Source organism: Euwallacea fornicatus, chromosome 3 (genome assembly GCF_040115645.1).
Source record: "Euwallacea fornicatus isolate EFF26 chromosome 3, ASM4011564v1, whole genome shotgun sequence".
Taxonomy (NCBI): domain Eukaryota; kingdom Metazoa; phylum Arthropoda; class Insecta; order Coleoptera; family Curculionidae; genus Euwallacea; species Euwallacea fornicatus.
This window is the reverse complement of record NC_089543.1, coordinates 6,569,709-6,587,640: the sequence shown is the minus strand read 5'-3', so window position 1 is coordinate 6,587,640 and position 17,932 is coordinate 6,569,709. Positions and strand designations below refer to the sequence as shown.

Below are 17,932 nucleotides of genomic sequence, written 5' to 3'. Positions count from 1 at the left end.
TGCTCTAGGAACATCACAATCATTAATCGGCAATTGGTTGTCACAGGGAGCCGAGAGGAAGACTCGAGATGAAGAGCGGAGAGCAGCGAAACGGAAAATGACAGCAACTGGAAGGAAAAAGCTGGATGAGCTGTATCACCCGGTGTGTGAGCGGTCGGAGTTTTACACCATGAGCGATCTAGCCAAACCTCCGGTTTTGTTTTCACCAGCGGAAGACATCGACAAAGTGAGTCTCCCCTGTAATCTCCCTCGTTCCAGCTTACTCTCCATCCTCTACAACCCAAATTTGAAGTCGAAGAGTGAGATCTCCGTGTTAACGAAGCATTTTCAGCTCACAACAATGGAACTGCAAGGCTTCTACACTCACGATCCGGACAGCTCACTCTCGGGTCCAGTGGATCACGTCAAGGCCGGCTCGCCGTTTTTGCTCCACACCGCCTCAAAACCGCCCACGACTCCCACTTTGAAGTTTCACAACCACTTCCCCCCGGATACAGAGAAGAAAGAGAGTATCTTAGATGCCACGTTGACAACGGATGGCTCGGTATATTCGCCTCCGATCAAAAGAACGAAGCTCATGAGCCAGAGCAGTGTGGGGCCGCCGCCTTTAAACGAGAGAGTGATGTTGTATGTGAGACAGGAAAACGAGGACGTGTATACCCCCTTGCACGTGGTGCCCCCCACGACTCAAGGACTTCTGAACGCTGTGAGTACAAGAATTTGCAAAAGTTAACGCTTGAGCTTTCAACGCTTTGAGGGCCTTCAAAGGTTTTGTGTTGTAAATTTTCACTTTTGGAAAATTAATAGAGACGAGATATTAATTTTCGAAATTAATCGAGCGAGTTATTAACGCTAAATGGACAGTGAGCAAAAGTTTACAAATTCAAACCTCTGGAGCCCCGTGCTTAAAGTGCATGAACCTGGACGTACTGGGCTTTTAATTCTAAACACACGTCTTACTCGAGGTTAAATAACAAAACTAAAAAATGGCATGTGTGATTAACATCATTGGTCCAAATTCTGGTCGATGCTGTTTTCAGCGAGAGAAAGCGAGAGAGAGGGGGAGAGAGAGAAAAATGAATTGAAGAAAATAAAGATAAAAATGAAAAGAAAAATGAGTAAGAAAATAAAAGAAAGTATAAAAAAGATGACCAAACCTCGGCTCATCATGACGAAATCGACTAACAAGTATTCTATTAACTTCCTACTGCAATTGCATTAATCGAAAAGAATTTGGGCCATCCTTTCTCTACAAATTCAGTTCACTTTTTCCACCTCTACGTATTGGTTTTCCAAACAAAAGCTCAGTACTTCTTCTAAATCTATGCTAAATCAAGAAAGACAGAACTTCTCTATCAGTATTACCTACTTTTTCCAAAAATTAATTCTGTTTTCCTTATTTGCAGATTGAGAATAAGTACAAAATTAGCGCTTCAAGTATTAGTAACTTGTATCGCAAAAACAAAAAAGGGTAAGTTATTTATTTGAAATTCATATTTAGTAGTTGTAAAGAAGTGAACTGGAGGATATTGGTCTATCAAGTATCATAGGTTCGCACAAGTTTACGTACGAGTTACAAGTTACAAGTTTTCAATTGGAAATGTGATGTACTGACCATGTTGTTTGTACCGAACCTATAGAAACTTGCATCGACAGCTAATGGTTCGCTTTGTACTAACTGCAATACCTAAATAGTGCTGTAAAGTACAATTTGGGCAATGCGCTTGTCACAAATCAATGAACAACCACGTTGATAGTACTAAAGCGTGAGCAGCTCTAAAGGTTTGTGTTAGAGCCAGAGTAAAAAGACAAGAAACACTCTCCACTTGACAGTGCAAATTTCCAACAATATTTTCGCAGAAAACCTCCCAGTTCAACAATACACAAGTAAGAGAATCTGAGGGAATACCGTCAGCAATTGATATTCGTTATGAACTGACTGTCTCGAAGGTACCTTGACCTCTTCTAGGTCTGATGCAATTCGAAGAATTTCTACTTACGTGACATTACAATTAATTAAAACATGTATATTATTGAGCGTAACGCAAAAGGTGTGGCAATTTGTTACCCCCGTTCGTTTTCTATAGTGCATTCTATAATCAATTCCTATAAACCAAGTCCTGGAGGTATGATGAAACCGATAGATTTATGGAACGAAATAAGCGTTGGTCCCCATAAAAAGGATATAAAAAGGTCGGTGTCTACGTACAAGACATCCTGTGATGCTCCTCCTGCATATACGCTTCTTAGCATTGTTCAGGTCAAGGTTTTACCCCAAAAATATCAGTCGATACATACACCTCATAAAATTTGATTTTCTGGATAATTTGGTGAATTCAGTGACGCGACAATGTTATTGATTCGACTTTCTGGACATTTTGGTGAATTGCTCCTGGATGGTAAATATCTCCTAAAGACGTCCTGTTTGGAACCAGTGGAAGAAGGTCTCTCAGTAAACGTTTCTTTTACTACGTCCCATGTAGAAAATACCAAATACACCAATTTCTTTATCGAAAGGTACATCTAAATATTATGTTTGCGAGTTTATCATAAGCAATGATCAACAAAATATGGCGTTCCTGCTGACTTTTCCTCTATCCAACCTCCGTTTCAGAAGGATAAAATTCCCATTTTCCTGACGTTCTAGAATGAAGTTTATTTGTGTGTAATCTTGCGGAAAAAATTGCATCTACATTGATGCACTGAAGCATATTTTGTGTGCTAGTTTTTCTAATGAGTTCTTTTCCTTGTAGCATTATCGCCAAGATTGATGACGATATGGTGGCTTACTACTGCAATGAAGATTTGTTTTTGCTAGAGCTCAAAACAGTTGATGAAGACCTTTACAATATAACATTCGTTGAGCTTATGGACCATTGAACCTTGAAAAGCCAACTGATATTATGTACTTAATTACCTACTTATCATTATGATGTTTGTTGTGATTTTTTATGTTACGAGCAATGTGTAGAACTTTATTATTTTATTTTGTTTATAGTAGAATGTTGAGTTTCTGATTATACTATATCGATTTTAATAATGAAATTAAGTTATTGTTAGATCTTGTTTTTATGTTTTATTAGATTGACATGGTCAAGGATTCATTGTATGTTAAAATTTTGCAACTATTAACGAAGTAAATAATTGCATTTGTTTAATTTTTAAGAAATTATTTTGGAGGACCAATGAATATCTACAAGATATCAGCCAAACGTAGAAACAATACTCATGCATTTTGTTACTGCAAAACGCAACAACGTTAAACAAATTGTTAAGTGTACCTATTTAAGAAATGCTTATTAAATGCGATATTTCTTTTGGCTACATAGACGCGCAACATGGGCATTTACGCGTTGAATGTTTAACCCTATGTCGAGATCGGCTCCGTTAAGAGTCACAGGAAGACTTGAGGTAAGTGCGAGCAACACTGGCAGCTCTAACTTTGCTACAATTTGTCATTTAAGTAAAAAAAAAAAAATGAAAAAACGCGCAAAACGAACGTTCGTTTGGAGCGCTGCTCAGCTGAGAACACAGATGATTTTCAACAACAAATTCAAATAAATCCACTTTTAGCGCTCGATTCGGCCGCTGCTACTTAAAAAAATCTCTATTTTACAGTTCGTTCCAAGTTCTTTAATTCTAATTAAAATTTAGCTTCGTCTGGGACGCAAAAATAGCAAAGAGCAGTGTGTGACGATACCAATTTCCGAGCAAAAACAATGCACAATTCAAGCACATAATGTTTTTCTGTGTAATTAAAAAATTTAAGTGAAATCAGGATTGCAAATCTCACTTGGGCCAAGTTCCATGGAGCTCTAACGGAATCGACAACCCCATGCTGCACGTTGAAATTAAAAAAAAAAAAAAAAAAACGCACTGTATGTATGATAATTCCGTTGATTCCACCAAGTGTGTCAACAGTGTATGTTAAGACATGGCCATATGTCACCAAAGATTTTTTGTGTTTTAAAACTTAACATCTATTTTTTAAATTTCTATCTTTCTTGCACCCTCCCTTAAAAGCAAAAATACACTGACACTATTGGTGATGTTCTATGTTTCAAACTAGGGACGCATGAAACACACTTTTTCGAAGCATGCGTTAACGCATAACGTACTGGCGTTACAAGTATGCTACCTAAGCACCATCCTCAGTTGTCTGTAGGTACTGCATTTATATAGTTTTAGACTTATGACAAATTCCATTTGGTGTATAAAGCTCACTTATTGCCTGAATATATTATAGAAATCTAGTGATAACTTCTATTATGAATATGTTAAATTTAAAGGTAGCGAACACTGCGTAAGTGTTCATTAAGTATTAGTCTTATGAAACAAGATGCTCTTCACAGGTCTTTATGGAAATTGGACTTTGGCTTAGAATCTCCCTCTACGGTACATTTGAACCGAGTCCTGATCACACCAAGACACTTCTGTAAAACTGCTACTCCACTCTCCTTCTACCCGCTCACGCAGGATCCTCATAGGCTTTTGCCATCCTTGACGCCTTTGAACAGAGTCCTCCTAAGCTAATCTAATTTCCATTCTCAGATTACATCAAATTATAATGTATTGGTGAGTTTTGTTGTTTTATAAATGTGCTTCCACACGGGGACCATATGAAATCTCGACGAAAATTGATTCTATTTTCCCACTTTCACTTCCATAGCATGATTGTGTTTCGGGCGTTAAATCGCCATAAAAATCCATAAAATTTGCAATTGGTCACCGTAAATGATCTCAAAATTAAAATGTGAGTGTTTTAATGATCTTAAACGACACATTTTTAGAACTTGCATTAGTTCAGATATTTCGTGGAACACTAATAGTTCCCCTTCTGTGTATATAGCTTTAGAATTTTACTGGTTTGTACATAGCATACGTCGTGAGGTAAAGAAAGAGAAGTTTTTTTAAAATTTTGTGATACGAGCTACTCACTATTCCCAGCATTAGTTCACATATGTGTATATAAGACAGATTCTACGTGAAATTCTGCTTAGCATCATTCTGGAAAGAATTGTTCGTTTTTAAGTTCAGAACAGGACTATTTGGTTTATATGTTTAAAACGTTCTTATAAATTAGTTTTAATTACGTTATTTTTTACGAAGTATCTGTAGCTAAGATGCCGTTATTCTATGTTTAAAAAACTTATGTATAACTCTAATTGAACAGTAGCGACACATCACATATCTGCCGATCGATTCAAAATTGCGACAGCAAAAATACTTAAAGTAAGTACCTGACTAAGCCATTTTACCGTACTTTTTCTAAAACAACGTTAGTTGCATATTAAAGTCTGCGCTCAGTTTTAACTCTTTGGCCGATTCTCATTAACATAACTCTTCTTTTACGCATGTCTGCATAGTACCTATACATACGTTATCACTTGTAAAAAAAACTCTTACCTTATAACTTATTATATAAAATATACAACAAATGTAGTCATTCTGTACTGTCTCAAGTCTCTGATATTAGACATTTAATTAGCATAAGCTTTCTGTATCCAAACTTTAGTATAAAATGCTATTTTTAGAAATGCAGTCGAAACTTTAATTCTATCTAGTATCTCGACCTTACGTATGCTCAAGCATTGTCAAGTCGAGTAGACTATATTCGCAATATTACTTAAGTTTTTTTATATGTATGTCTTGATTTTATAAATAAAATTATATATTTTATTACTGGTGCGTCTGTTACGATCATACTCGCCTCTGCTCCTGCCTCGCCGCAACTCCACGGGCATTAGGTGGGGACGTCCCGGCGGCCGTTCTTCGGCCCCTTCGCCAATCCGCTGGTTAGGAAAGGTAGTAGATACTACTGCAATTTTAATTTAAAAGAAAAAAGCTTCATTGTGGCTCATAGAGGGTATTGAGAGGGAAAAAGACAGATAAATAGTGAAATGAGAAAAACATATATTATAGATATCCACCATTATATCACACATGCCTTAAACTTCACAATGAGATTCACTTTTTGAACATGAAAAACAGCACAGCTTCAAACATACCTAAAGAAAAGACTAAAATAAATACATTGAAAACGTTCCAGATATCGCCGAAACTTCTTGGATTCGAGTTCACCAAAAAACCCACTGTCTTTTGTATTAAATTGATTTTCTGCTCCAAATCCTGGAGGCGCTTATCGATTTCCTGTAATTGCTCGTTCATCCTAAAGTAAGATCAAATTGAAACAACATTATCTGTATATCGAAGGAGACGACTTGCCTTCTCCTCCCCATTTTTTGACATTTACTATCGATTTGGGAAGAATCTGAATGAAACTCATCAGTGCTACTGTCTACATCTATATCGGACGAAATTTGCTTCATGGTAATTTTTCTCTTTGAAGATTTTGAGGATGAACGCGATTCTTTTATCTGTAATTGCAAACTCGCGCATAAAAATGTGTTCAACTTCTCACTGAATTTCTACATTTATCAATAAAAAAAACACCCATTGAACGAAAGAAGATGTCCCTCTCGATTATATACCTGTTGCGATTCCACCCCAACAATACTCGCTGTTCTGATCATTGGCGTGGGATGTTTAGTCCTTGTAAGTATTTTGTATTCATATTCGTACTGATAAAGATCATTTCGCGGATCCCATGGTCTCAAATCAGAGTGCTTGTACACCCATTGGCCAGTCTTTAAATCCTGTTGAAAATGCACTGGACTCCATTCTTCGCATTTTACTTTGCGTTCTTTAGATCTCGCTAGAAATCAAAATTCCTTTGTTACGCTCCCAAGAAAACACACTCATAAAGCCACGAAAATTTTGTAAAACATGTCGTCATCATTTCACGAACTTACGAACCTCTCTGGGCTTCTTCCAGAAGAGTTTTTTCCTCGGTCGCGGAATTCATATCGTCTCTTAATATTGCTGCCGAAACGTGTTGCCACAACCTTTCAGATTCGTTTTCCTCCTGGTTGTCTAAAGAAACTGTGTATCTTAAAAGTCGTTGCTTTCGTACAGCTGGCGCTGAGGCAAATAGAAGTTGCATTTCCCCAGTTCTTTTATCTTTTATATTAATAGCTCCATCCCAGTACCCTTCTATCGTGGCCAATGTTTCTTTTCCCAGCTTCAAACGCCCAGTGATGCAGTTTGTTTGTTCTGAACCTCCCAAAAACGGCTGCAAGATTAAAAACGAAATAAGAGACTTCACATTGTAAGCGCAAAAAATTACCTTAAGCTTAAATTCGATCTCCGTATAATATCCCGTTTTCTCACAGTCGATCGTAATCTTGCCCCCAAGCTCCATGGTCAAGGTACCCATTAAAATTCCTTTGCAGTGTGCGTACGGAACGGTCAACTTGTAATCTTCCCCGCGAGGTAACAAGGTAAGAACAGCGGTACCGTCTAAGATGGCCGATGTCGAATTACCATAAAATTTAGATCTAGCTAAAATACTAGCACTTATGGCAAATCCATCTTGCCGATTCGTCACATAAAAGGCGGAAACCTGAAAAGTCACAAACGAATCAGTTTCCGGTCTATTACAAATATACATTCTTCTGGACGAAATGGTGGTTCGGTCGTTGCCATTATCCGGAAAATCACTTAATTCCAGCATGATCAAAGGTTGAAAGTTTTAATCTGTCACCATTTGGCAAGAAAACTATGCACAACGCTCAAAGCATCTGAATCAATGAAGATTTATTGTAATTTTGCAAATAAAAAGAATGTTGTCAAAAGATTGCTACACACCACTCTTTTTAACACGCTGTATATTAAACAGTATCTATATTCGGTGTGTCCAATATAAAAATGTACTGAATTAAGTTCCGTATCTCGAATAAATAGAAATATTAAAATTCAAGTATTCATTTGGCGCATCGACATTTAAACGGATAAACTGTACGTTTGCAAAAAACTCTAAAGTTTTTTGTACGTTTCGAAGCGATATCATTTCATAGATGATTCAGTCGAGTGTTAACGCGGCTGCAAATGGGGTGTTTGTCATACGGAATAAAATAACAACTGGGAAAATCGCGCGCTCTTTTTGTTTCGAAGACTCGTGATATACATCTCGCTTCTGCAGTTGACATTTAGTTAGTGAAATTGGTTTCATGTACCTGCTTTACAGTGAGTGAAAGTGGATATCGCTAACCTTTTTTCCCTTTACGAACTGGAAACTGAAGGTATCAAATCTATCAGAATTAATAACGTGTAGATACTCGTACGTGCATTAACTACAAAAGCCTAAATCCAAGCTCAACTCATTTAGTTATTAATTAGATTTTTCAGATTTGTATTATAAACGTTAGTACGTGAAAAACAAAAATATCATTGACACGCATTTCCAAAACTTGCATATAAATAAAAGCATTTTCATCTCGTTTGATTGATGCACCCTGTATATTACGCAAATATCCATGCTTACAGGAGGATGATGGGAAACTTGTTCAGCAATATAGAAGGTCTTGCTACCATTAAGATGATTCCAATAACATCTAAAGGTCTCTCCTAAGATTGGATTATACGGCTTCTTCAAACCCTTGGGTTTTTTATACAATCCTGATAAGTACCATTTCACGACTTGCTTCATTCTCGTAAAAGCGTCATCTTCAAGTACTGCTCTGAAATGCAAAATACGTTTTCTCACAAATATTTTCTCTATTCCTGCTAACGCTTTCGATACCTTTCAAATAAACGAGGTTCGGTAAATTGGTAAAAACTACCTTCAAAATTGAATTAATATGCGCACAAAAATGCAAAGAAATATCTTAGTACTTACTGCGACAAAATGTCCACATGATAATATGAATCAGACAATTTGTCAAGAAACGACCTTGGTTCTAAAATAAATGTGGGCAATACAACCTTGCTTAAATCCATACCTGGACGAACTTGTTTGACTAAATACCAGATCAAGGACTTATGTTCTTCAGCCAGTTCTTCCATCTAAAATTTAATTTTTAATAAATGATATGCGTAATAATTAGCTTGAGCCAACCTGAGCTCCGACTTCTCCAAACTCCTCTTCGGTATTTGGAATATATGAACTTTCAGGTGGATCAACGTCCATATCGTCCTCTTTTACAGATGCCTCCGATTCGGTATCACTTAGATCTATCTCCCCAGTGCTGAGTTGGGCTCCATTGTCAGTTTGACTCGTGTTATCTAAATCTAATCAACCACGATGATTACGATCCTCATTAATTAAAAATGAAGCAAACATTTTCCGTGAAGGAAAATCTATAGTGATAAAAATTGCATAATTTTTTTTATCGAGCCGGAACTTACCGTGGACGAAGTGCTTTTCATAGTCAGTTTCACTCCACTGAGTTTCATGAGTGGTACTACCCGTTGAAGATTTATTACTGACTGAGCGAATAAGAGCAGCATCGTTTCTGATTGATATTTCCAGGGCGTCTAGCCAGCACATACCAGACGCCTGACTAGAGGCTCTAAATATTAGGTATGAACTGGGTAGGGGCTGCACCACCGCCCCTGAAAATTGGCAATTGCAATGAGACAGCTTTTCAAAACTCGCACAAGCGTGATTACCGATTGTTTCGTTTTCTGGCCCCCTGGGTGCCCATATGGTTTGATCCAATGGATTATACAACTTAAAACAAAATCCATCTTTCTTGCTGGGCCTCTCTATGACTTTGCAAGAGTTGAGTAGTACTGTACCCACCCAATGACTTCCCTGAAATTATAAAATCATGAAACTTAATTTTCGTGAACGCAGCACAAACCCACTTTCGTCTTGGGACTTTTATATAGCACAAGCAACCCTGGCATTAACACACACCACAACTTAGTCCATGACTTCAAAGTTCCTCTAACTTTCAACCAGTCACTTAACACTACGACCGAAGGGTCTTTTAGAGAGTTTAGGAGCTCATTGGTGACTCGCTTCTTTTCCTTGCGGTAATTCTTCCTTTGGGCCTTGTAAGATTCTTTCCTCATTAATTTGGAGCTAGATTCGGACGAGTGAACCTAAAGATTTAAGAACTTTACTTATTTTCTTATAAAGTTACTTATGTAATTAAACTGATTTAACTTACCCCATCTGCGCCAAGTGTTTGGTCTTGCTTGTCTACATTGGATATCCCTAGAACGAATTCGATATTACTTGATGAGCTCTACATACGCATGAGTTTGTATAACGATAAGGGAAGTTTCCCATTGGGTAAGTGTGCGTTACAAGGTAATAACGAACAGGCACTCGTAACTAGTTCTAGAAATTATTATACAGGCACTTTAAACCGTTAAATTAATGGCTATCAGCAATACATAATGTAGGAAATATATTCGGATTGAATTGACTCGGCCTAAATGCGAATAGGGACAAAGCATAAAGCACTTTTGTTGTAAAAATGATAAGGCGTACAATACATTCCCTACTACTGATGTTAATGATAGTTTATTACCACTAAAACACGGAAATATTTATTGCTAATGTAAACTAAACGACGTCTCCAGTTGCAAACGACATTTCGGGTCATATACTGAGCGGCTCTAATTTGACCGCATGTCCAGCGGGACGTTGCCTCTCCCCATCATATTTTACTGCTTCGCCAGCTTCACAACAATCATTTCTCTGACTGTTTGGCAGAAAAAATACCATCGAGTGGTCAGCTAAATCTCCCGACCTGGCACCTCTCTTGACTTGCCCCTTTGGGAGTACCCTTCTTTAAAAGCGTCGTTTACGTCGTTACTTTCGAAAATCTCTTGAAAAATGAAGAATTTTCAAAAGAATTGCATAAAAAAATCTAATTTCGGCGCGATCGTTTAGAGAATTTGAAGAAAATAGAATTTAAAATAAGTCTCTTAACCCATGTTCTCTATTTAAAAAAAACGAGGGGATCGTTACTCCCGCGATATTGCCGATCCGAGGTCAGAACTTTTTTCTTTCTTCGTCGTCCTCCTCCGCTCTAAGATCGACATATCTTAGCACTTTTCTGCTTAGTTTACGTTTCCAGAAACCTGGGAGGAGATAAGTTTTTGAAATACACCCGGTATATGGTGCCATCATACTTTACGTAGGCACCTACCTACACAGTGTGAATGCTCAGAATTTACGAATACAGTTTATGTTGGTTTTAATGGTTTGGAATATTCGCTATTTACCGTATAATACCTAATATACAATCTATTTATCAGTGTCTATGCGAACGTCAATTCTCCTACATGGTTCAAATGACGTAACTTTTTATGCACGCGACAGGCTTTATATCAGCAGTGATGCCGCCTCTTGTCAAAATTAATATGTAGCAGGATTTCCTCAGGTATTGGCGCTTACATATTGCTCCTTACTCCGACTGTTTAAGAACTTGGGCATTGTACCAACAATAATAATAACAACACCGAAAAATAAATAACCAAGAGCGCTATTTTAGTTCTCAAAAGAACACGTTTTTGCCCCCAAAGTTGATCAACAAAGAACTCAACGGTTTAAAACACCAATTTAAACCTGAACTTCAACAAATTAAGCGGCAACCGTGCAAAAAAAATAGGGTAACTAGGGTAGAATATGTTTAGACATTCAAATATATCTTTATCCTTTTTTAGCATATTAAATTTATTGACATCACTTTACATAAAGCGACTTTCAATTGTTACATTTTGTGACGTGAATAAAAGTTACGTCACTTGAACCATATATGTCAGTATTTCACACCGTAGATACATCAATAACACTCTAAAGATTTGCCACACTGGCGGTTTTCAATAACGACGATAAATAATTATAGATTATAAATGGGAAAGGTCAAGGTTGCTGAGCTATAACTCAAGCCTCAAACATTATTTCTAATTATGGTTTGCCAATATTAAGGACCAAATAAATTCGGTTTAATAAATTCTCGAGAAAATTGCTGTTAATAATAGTAATTTCTAATGCCGATATTTATGGCCTCTCCGCCATAACAAAGACGTCACAAAATGGCTAATGGTATTTCATCAAAATATCCCCAGGATGGTAAAGGTTAAATTCACCAATGCTGTAATGCGGTATTTTATCTGTGACTTTAAAAATAGGGACATTTTCGACAACGCAAGTGCGTTATATGCGAGGAAATCCTACTTAAGTCGTACATACACTAAAACTGTGCATAATTATACATACTGCGAGATGGTTCTGAGGAGGAAGTAACAACGATTCAAATATCACCATAGAGACATCTCAGAGCTTTATTGCAGAGCGATACTGTTCTGCAAAATAATAAAGAAATTGCTAATATACCGGATCCGTGTTGAAAAGCGCATCATTTTCGGTATACAGGGTGAGTAAATTTCAGTTTTTTTCTTACATTTTGTGTTTGTCTCACGCATGCTCTGAGCTAAATTTTCGAACTATCGTACACCTATTTCCTATAACACTCTCAGCAATAAAATCTCAAAATCGTCGGTAGCCACATACAGGGTGTTGTTTTTTAGGTCATGTACTATTTTGTGTTTTGAACATTTTTGTGGAACACCTTGTACGAATTCTGATGCCAAATTTAAATTCCTGCTTCAGTTCTTTGCCTTGTTGGTCTCGTGCAGTAGCTTATTGCTTGAACTATTGTTCCCAAAAGAATTAAGTTTACTATGAGCTCACATATATTATTCAGTCTCCGAAGTTGTTAAATCTTTAACATGCTGAAACAAAATGTTAAAGTTGGATAGTGACTTCATTACATACACACGTATATTAATTATGAACGTGACATATTTGATATTCTGTGAAATTCCAAATTCGTCTTTTTCTTCGAAAAACCCCAAACTAATTTTTCGAGAAAATTCTCTTTGCAATAGAAAATATATTTTTTATTCCATCGCTGATGTTTGCATAATGAAGCTGCTGCTTTGAATTCGCAACTTTTCTCCAATATTACTAAATCTGAAAACGTCGCATGTTATCTCCTATCGGGTATCCTTTCTAAGGCCGATCAGCTGTACCTTTACAAAAGGCAGGTTGAAAATTTTTTTGCATGTTTTCATACCGATATCACTCCGTAGATGATTCACTCGAATGTTAGCGCGACGACGAAGAAGATGTTCGAAGTGCGTGCTGCACTAATAAACGGGATACTCGGGTTTTCTTTTGTGTTAAAACCTTGTTAGGTACGCCGTTTGAATTACTAAGTGAATAACTGACATAGTAATCGCAAGTGAGCGGCATTTAATTAACATTTTCCAAGTGAACGTGTTGCTGATGTGATTCTGGTTCACGCTTTTAGCGCTAGAAGATGGGCTGAGATTTTTGTTTTTTGCGGTCACAGTTAAATTTTGTCAGGTCAATAAGACGACGTAATTAGAATTTTAGTTAAAAGTCGAAGTTATTTATAATTTTGGTTCTTTTCAAAGCTCCTCAGAGCCATTTTCGGACGTGGCCCATTAATGATATTGGAACTCAGACTGCGTTGCAGATTTTTTTAACTTTTTAGAAATCAATACTTTTTTTGTGTTCCAAGTCTTAACTGTGTAGGCCTCTGCGTCGAATCGAAATTAATTTGAAACTCAAACTGCTTCAAATATTTTCAATTTTTTTTCAGGAATTAAAATTATTTTTCTTTGGGTTTTGTGTCTCAACTGTTAAATATTTATAAATGTGTTTGGTGGAAAATGGGGCGTTTTTGCTCATGATTGGATTAGAATTTTTTTTATTATTTTGCAAAGTATCACCCTTGAAATATCTCCATGATGATATGGTACATCCTGTATATCAGTCAGTAGAAATGATCAATTCACTCATATTTACATATGCAAATATACACGAATTGGTTCCAAACTGTTGTCTTAATATGTAGCAATTAAACAAATCACTGCACATAGGCCTAGCTCTCATTTTGTCTCGCTCTAATAACCTTTGTCCAAGCAGTTAAATATTAGATGTTTATAAATATTACATAAAAGACCTACGGTATTATAAAGTTTTTTAAGTATTTTTAGTTGTAAAATCTACTGCTAAAACACTACAACATAATTTCTGAGCATCCTATTTGTTGACAACCCTACTCTTTGTAAAGAGGAACATGCATCCGTCTTTTACAAACAAAAATACACACGCTCAACTGGAAACAAAATAAATTAAACAATTCTTAATTGTAATCATATTTCCTTCCTGTCGAGAGTACTTTTTGTGATTTTCGACATGAAACAATTTCAAATTTAAATTAATTACCTATCAAATACTTCAGGATCAAACAATTCAATGGTTAAGTGAGTGTCATGCATGCATGCATGCCAGCAGGTTTTTAATGAAAACTTAAATAACCAAATCTGTGGGAGCAGTAAGCAATGCATAGAATAAAATAACATAAAAGTTTGGGAACTGAGAACTGCAGGAAACGTATAAATTAATTAGCTGAATGTTATAGAAATTGAGTAGAACTCACCAGGGCTTCCTGGAACAGGGCTGTTACTCAATGAATCTGTGGATGGCAATTTTGGCAATATATTTAATATAACTCTAGACTTTCTTTCCTCATTTTTGGAGGGCTTCGTTGAGGCAATACCCGAATCTAGATTGTTTTGAATGTTCTGTGGCCCTCCAGTACTTGAAAACATTCCTATCACTACAAAGCTCCTGTATAAGTCTTCAATTTCACTGCCCTAGTTGCGTTATCATCTCTCACAGTTGAAGCAAATGGAACGTCTATATTAATTTGCACTGCCTTTATAAATAATGATCGCGTATTGATTTTATCATTTAATGTCAATGGACAAAAAGCAAAATATTTTATTTTTATATGGTCCGCACATGCACAAAAGATATAAATTCTCTTCGCATTCAAACCATCACATCTGCATCAAAATCAAAACATTTAAAGTGTCAAGATCAGCTATGCATGACAGTGACACTGACATTAGATCTTTTCAGAGACTTTTTTAGCCATTTCGACTGAACCCGATCCCCGCCAATCATACCGATTGGGTGAAGATCAGTTTTATTTCACTTTTTGTCGTCGTTCTTATCAAGTTAGAGTGAAATAGTCCGATTTCCAACGTAAACGCTCTCTATTAATAAGGTCGCGTAGCGTCCCTCATTAGGGTATTGTTGCTAAACGTTTGAAGGGATCGTTTCTCAAAAACTACCAGTACCGTTTGTCATTGAGTTTAGAAATCGACGCGCAAGTAAACTGTGGTTTAATTGCGCCCTTAATATATACATAAATAACATTAGTTTTTTACTATTTTATTTTGCAAAAACAATGTTTGTTGGTAGATAAATACGCCACATCTTAGTCGAATGGGATCGTTACGAAATTCGTTTTCAAGGCGATTGTCAGTGATAAATTGCATAAAAGTGATTTTAGTTTTATTTTTAAATGTCTGTGAATTTCCCTAGTTTGAATTCAGGCGACATTAAAAAATTGTTTACGTTGTTGACATATCCTCTTGAACTAGCTATCCGGAGCAAGAAGTGTAAGAAAGTATCATAAGATTAGATATAAAAAACAAACCATTGTCAAGACTGATTTATTTGTGGACCGAGAGTGATATTACAAATTGATGAAATTCTAATGAACTAAGTGAAAAACAAGTAAAAATTAGCTCATGTTTTAAAATAAGAATATTAATTTTCTTCGTTTGGACGTGAAAAATACTCAAAACCTGTCATTGATCATGAATAAAAAGGACCCCTCCACTGTTGAAATAGCTCCCTTAAGGTCCTTTGACGACTTCCTGTTTGACTCAGCAAGATTCCAAATCCCCAATTTCAAAGACTTGGAGAAATGGGGTAACCGTGTTTCCAGTAACTTGCTTTATTATCAAACAAATTATTTGCTACTGGCAGCCTGCATATTCGTAGTAGTCGGGTAAGATATTACTTTACATTTGCCTCATGTATGAGATTTTCATTTACACTGGCAATTCTTAATAAATGTAACATCACTTTTAAAGTAGAGTGTAACTAATCACACAAACTACATTGTTCTTAAACCAAAAAAAAAGCCTTTTTTAACTTTCGATAATTCCAAGTAAACTGTAATAAGACAAACACTCCCAGCTTCGTTTATAGTATTGGACGTTCTATCACCTGCTATTATTTTGTTTCTGTTTCATGAAACTAATGACTTTTTCAGAGTAATCCACCCTGTAAAAATGATTTGTGGTTGTATAGCTACAGGATTAATAATTGGAATATTTGTTTATCTATCCAATGAGAAAGCAACAGCAGCAAACGTTAAACACCACCCAATAATGACTTTGATTGTACTTTTTGGTTTAATATATTTTGTGGCTTATATGTTCCAGAGCGTTCTTGTCTTTTTCCTAGGACTCTTACTTCCAATTTCAGGTAAGATAATGTTTATAGACGGACAAATAAGTAAGTAAATTACGGAGGTTACATTTATTTAAATGTCTACTCATTAGCGTGAAGCTTACACTCTTTAAGCTTCTACCTCTATATGCCTTTTTTTCTTACTTTTAGTATCATTTCTACATGCTTCTCTGAGATTAAGAAACATGAAAAATAAAATTGCAAATAAAGTGGAGTTCTTAGGCCTGAAAAGAACACCAATGGGGATTTTTCTTGAACAAATGGGCCTGGAGGGAGATATTTTTTGAATTCTCAGAAGTTGTGCATAAAATTTGCTGTTACTTTTCTCTTAAGTCTTAGGTGTTACATTTTGCTCATAGTGTACCATAAGGTCTACTTTATATTTTCATATATGAATATATATATATGTATATAAAGCATAGTATCTACATACTGCATATAATGTATGGTATATACCAAAGTTGTTTTGTATTTAAATATTTTTATTAATTTTTTATTAGCATTGTATACTAGTCTAACCAAAGTATTATTGGCATTACCTAAACTCTTTGAAGCATTAGTTCTTTAAAGAAGTTATTCAGTATAAGCATTGAATAAGTGAGAAATTATATGCAAGCTGCTCTGGCTTATTTTACAGGATGTTAAGGAGACATTCATCTCCACTAGTTTGATGTTAAATTACGATGTGGATAAATTCAACTTTAGTTATAAACTTCTGATGTTTATTTCCGTTAAGGGTGATGAAACCTGAAAAATATCTGCTGTAAAAATCATTTAAACCCCAACACGGCTGTTGGTGACTCATAAGTATTTATAAACACCTGTTAACCATTCATTCAAACTATAGTAGAAATAGGCATGACATGCATGGCAGTACAGCCTTTTCTGTCGTTTTAATTAAGTATACATTTTATTTCAATTAAAGTCTATTAAACTTGGTAACTCGCGAAATGTTATTGTACTGTAAGATAGATATACAAAATATCCTTTTGAAATGAGGCAATCCAGCTTAAGAGTTCTTGTTTAGTTTAAATTTGGAAAAAACTTGTATGATTTACACGTTTGTATTATGCATAAGTATTTAAGTAAAGACTTCTGGAAGTATTTGCCATGCTCTGCAAGTACTAAAATATAATTGCATAGCAAGTAGCGTTGTATTTTTTCGCCATAAAAGTAATTGAATCGCACGCATTCAAATTTCAAGGGCCGGCCGAGACAAATGAGATCATCTCGGTCAAACGGGCGACTTCTCCGATTACCTACAAAGCTTTTCTTACCTGCTTTTTTGGCCAATAAAAAAAACAACACAACAAAAAGGTTTGTCGTGTAAATCCTAAGTCGCTATGCTTTAAAGAGAGCGATATCCGGCATGACTACAAAATGCGGAGTGTTATTCAGCATTTTATAAGGACTACCTAAAGGTCGCATACAGATAAACGCAGGGATTTGAAGGTTTTCTGTTTAGCGTTCTTACGTCCATTACCAAAAAATTATATTTTGCGCCAACAATGCTGACGATACAAGAGAAAATCTTGTTTTGTACGGGCTAATAAACGTAACTGCAGAAGGTGCAAATCCGTCCTGTCCCTACTGGACACTAATCTAGCCTCTGATGACGATTAAACGTATCAAATTTTTATCTTAACGGGAATGCGTTATAATGCAAAACTAGCTCCACCGCGCAAATCCTGTTGCCAAATAATGCAT

At 36.1% G+C, this 17,932-nt stretch overlaps 4 protein-coding genes and 1 long non-coding RNA gene across 13 annotated transcripts in view; 3 read left to right on the top strand and 2 right to left on the bottom strand.

Moving 5' to 3' along the window:
• grh (grainy head) overlaps positions 1–5,679 on the top strand; it is a 60,755-nt gene extending 55,076 nt beyond the window's left edge. For 6 of the 8 annotated variants that reach the window (XM_066302168.1, XM_066302172.1, XM_066302169.1 and 3 more), the window contains 3 exons: positions 47–706; positions 1,407–1,471; positions 2,754–5,679. In XM_066302168.1, coding sequence (XP_066158265.1) covers positions 47–706; positions 1,407–1,471; positions 2,754–2,880 — 852 coding nt within the window. In that variant the 3' untranslated portion in view covers positions 2,881–5,679. The remainder of the gene's footprint in view (positions 1–46; positions 707–1,406; positions 1,472–2,753) is intronic. The other 2 variants (XM_066302170.1, XM_066302171.1) reach the window with 2 other exon arrangements.
• The window catches only part of LOC136350462 (protein ABHD18), a 142,742-nt gene that overhangs the window by 73,897 nt on the left and 50,913 nt on the right, over positions 1–17,932 (top strand). The window lies entirely within an intron of this gene.
• Positions 5,897–14,774, bottom strand: Orp8 (Oxysterol-binding protein-related protein 8). Of its 2 annotated transcripts, none has more exons than XM_066302551.1 (13): positions 14,334–14,774; positions 10,017–10,063; positions 9,709–9,948; positions 9,511–9,655; positions 9,247–9,453; positions 8,957–9,129; positions 8,738–8,904; positions 8,384–8,579; positions 7,187–7,462; positions 6,817–7,132; positions 6,492–6,715; positions 6,226–6,377; positions 5,897–6,169 (listed from the first exon to the last, which is right to left on the bottom strand). In XM_066302551.1, the coding sequence occupies exons 1-13, from the start codon at positions 14,503–14,505 to the stop codon at positions 5,968–5,970; spliced, it is 2,517 nt and encodes an 838-aa protein (XP_066158648.1). In that variant the 5' UTR covers positions 14,506–14,774; the 3' UTR covers positions 5,897–5,967. The 2 variants fall into 2 exon arrangements, with proteins under 2 accessions (XP_066158648.1, XP_066158649.1); XM_066302552.1 differs by having other exon boundaries at positions 9,709–9,963; positions 14,334–14,396.
• On the top strand, positions 15,031–17,374 carry Jwa (PRA1 family protein Jwa). The gene is made up of 3 exons (XM_066302555.1): positions 15,031–15,758; positions 16,026–16,240; positions 16,376–17,374. The coding sequence occupies exons 1-3, from the start codon at positions 15,565–15,567 to the stop codon at positions 16,510–16,512; spliced, it is 546 nt and encodes a 181-aa protein (XP_066158652.1). The 5' UTR covers positions 15,031–15,564; the 3' UTR covers positions 16,513–17,374.
• Positions 16,999–17,835, bottom strand: LOC136350630 (uncharacterized). The gene is made up of 2 exons (XR_010734184.1): positions 17,709–17,835; positions 16,999–17,640 (listed from the first exon to the last, which is right to left on the bottom strand). It is a non-coding gene; the product is annotated as an uncharacterized lncRNA (long non-coding RNA).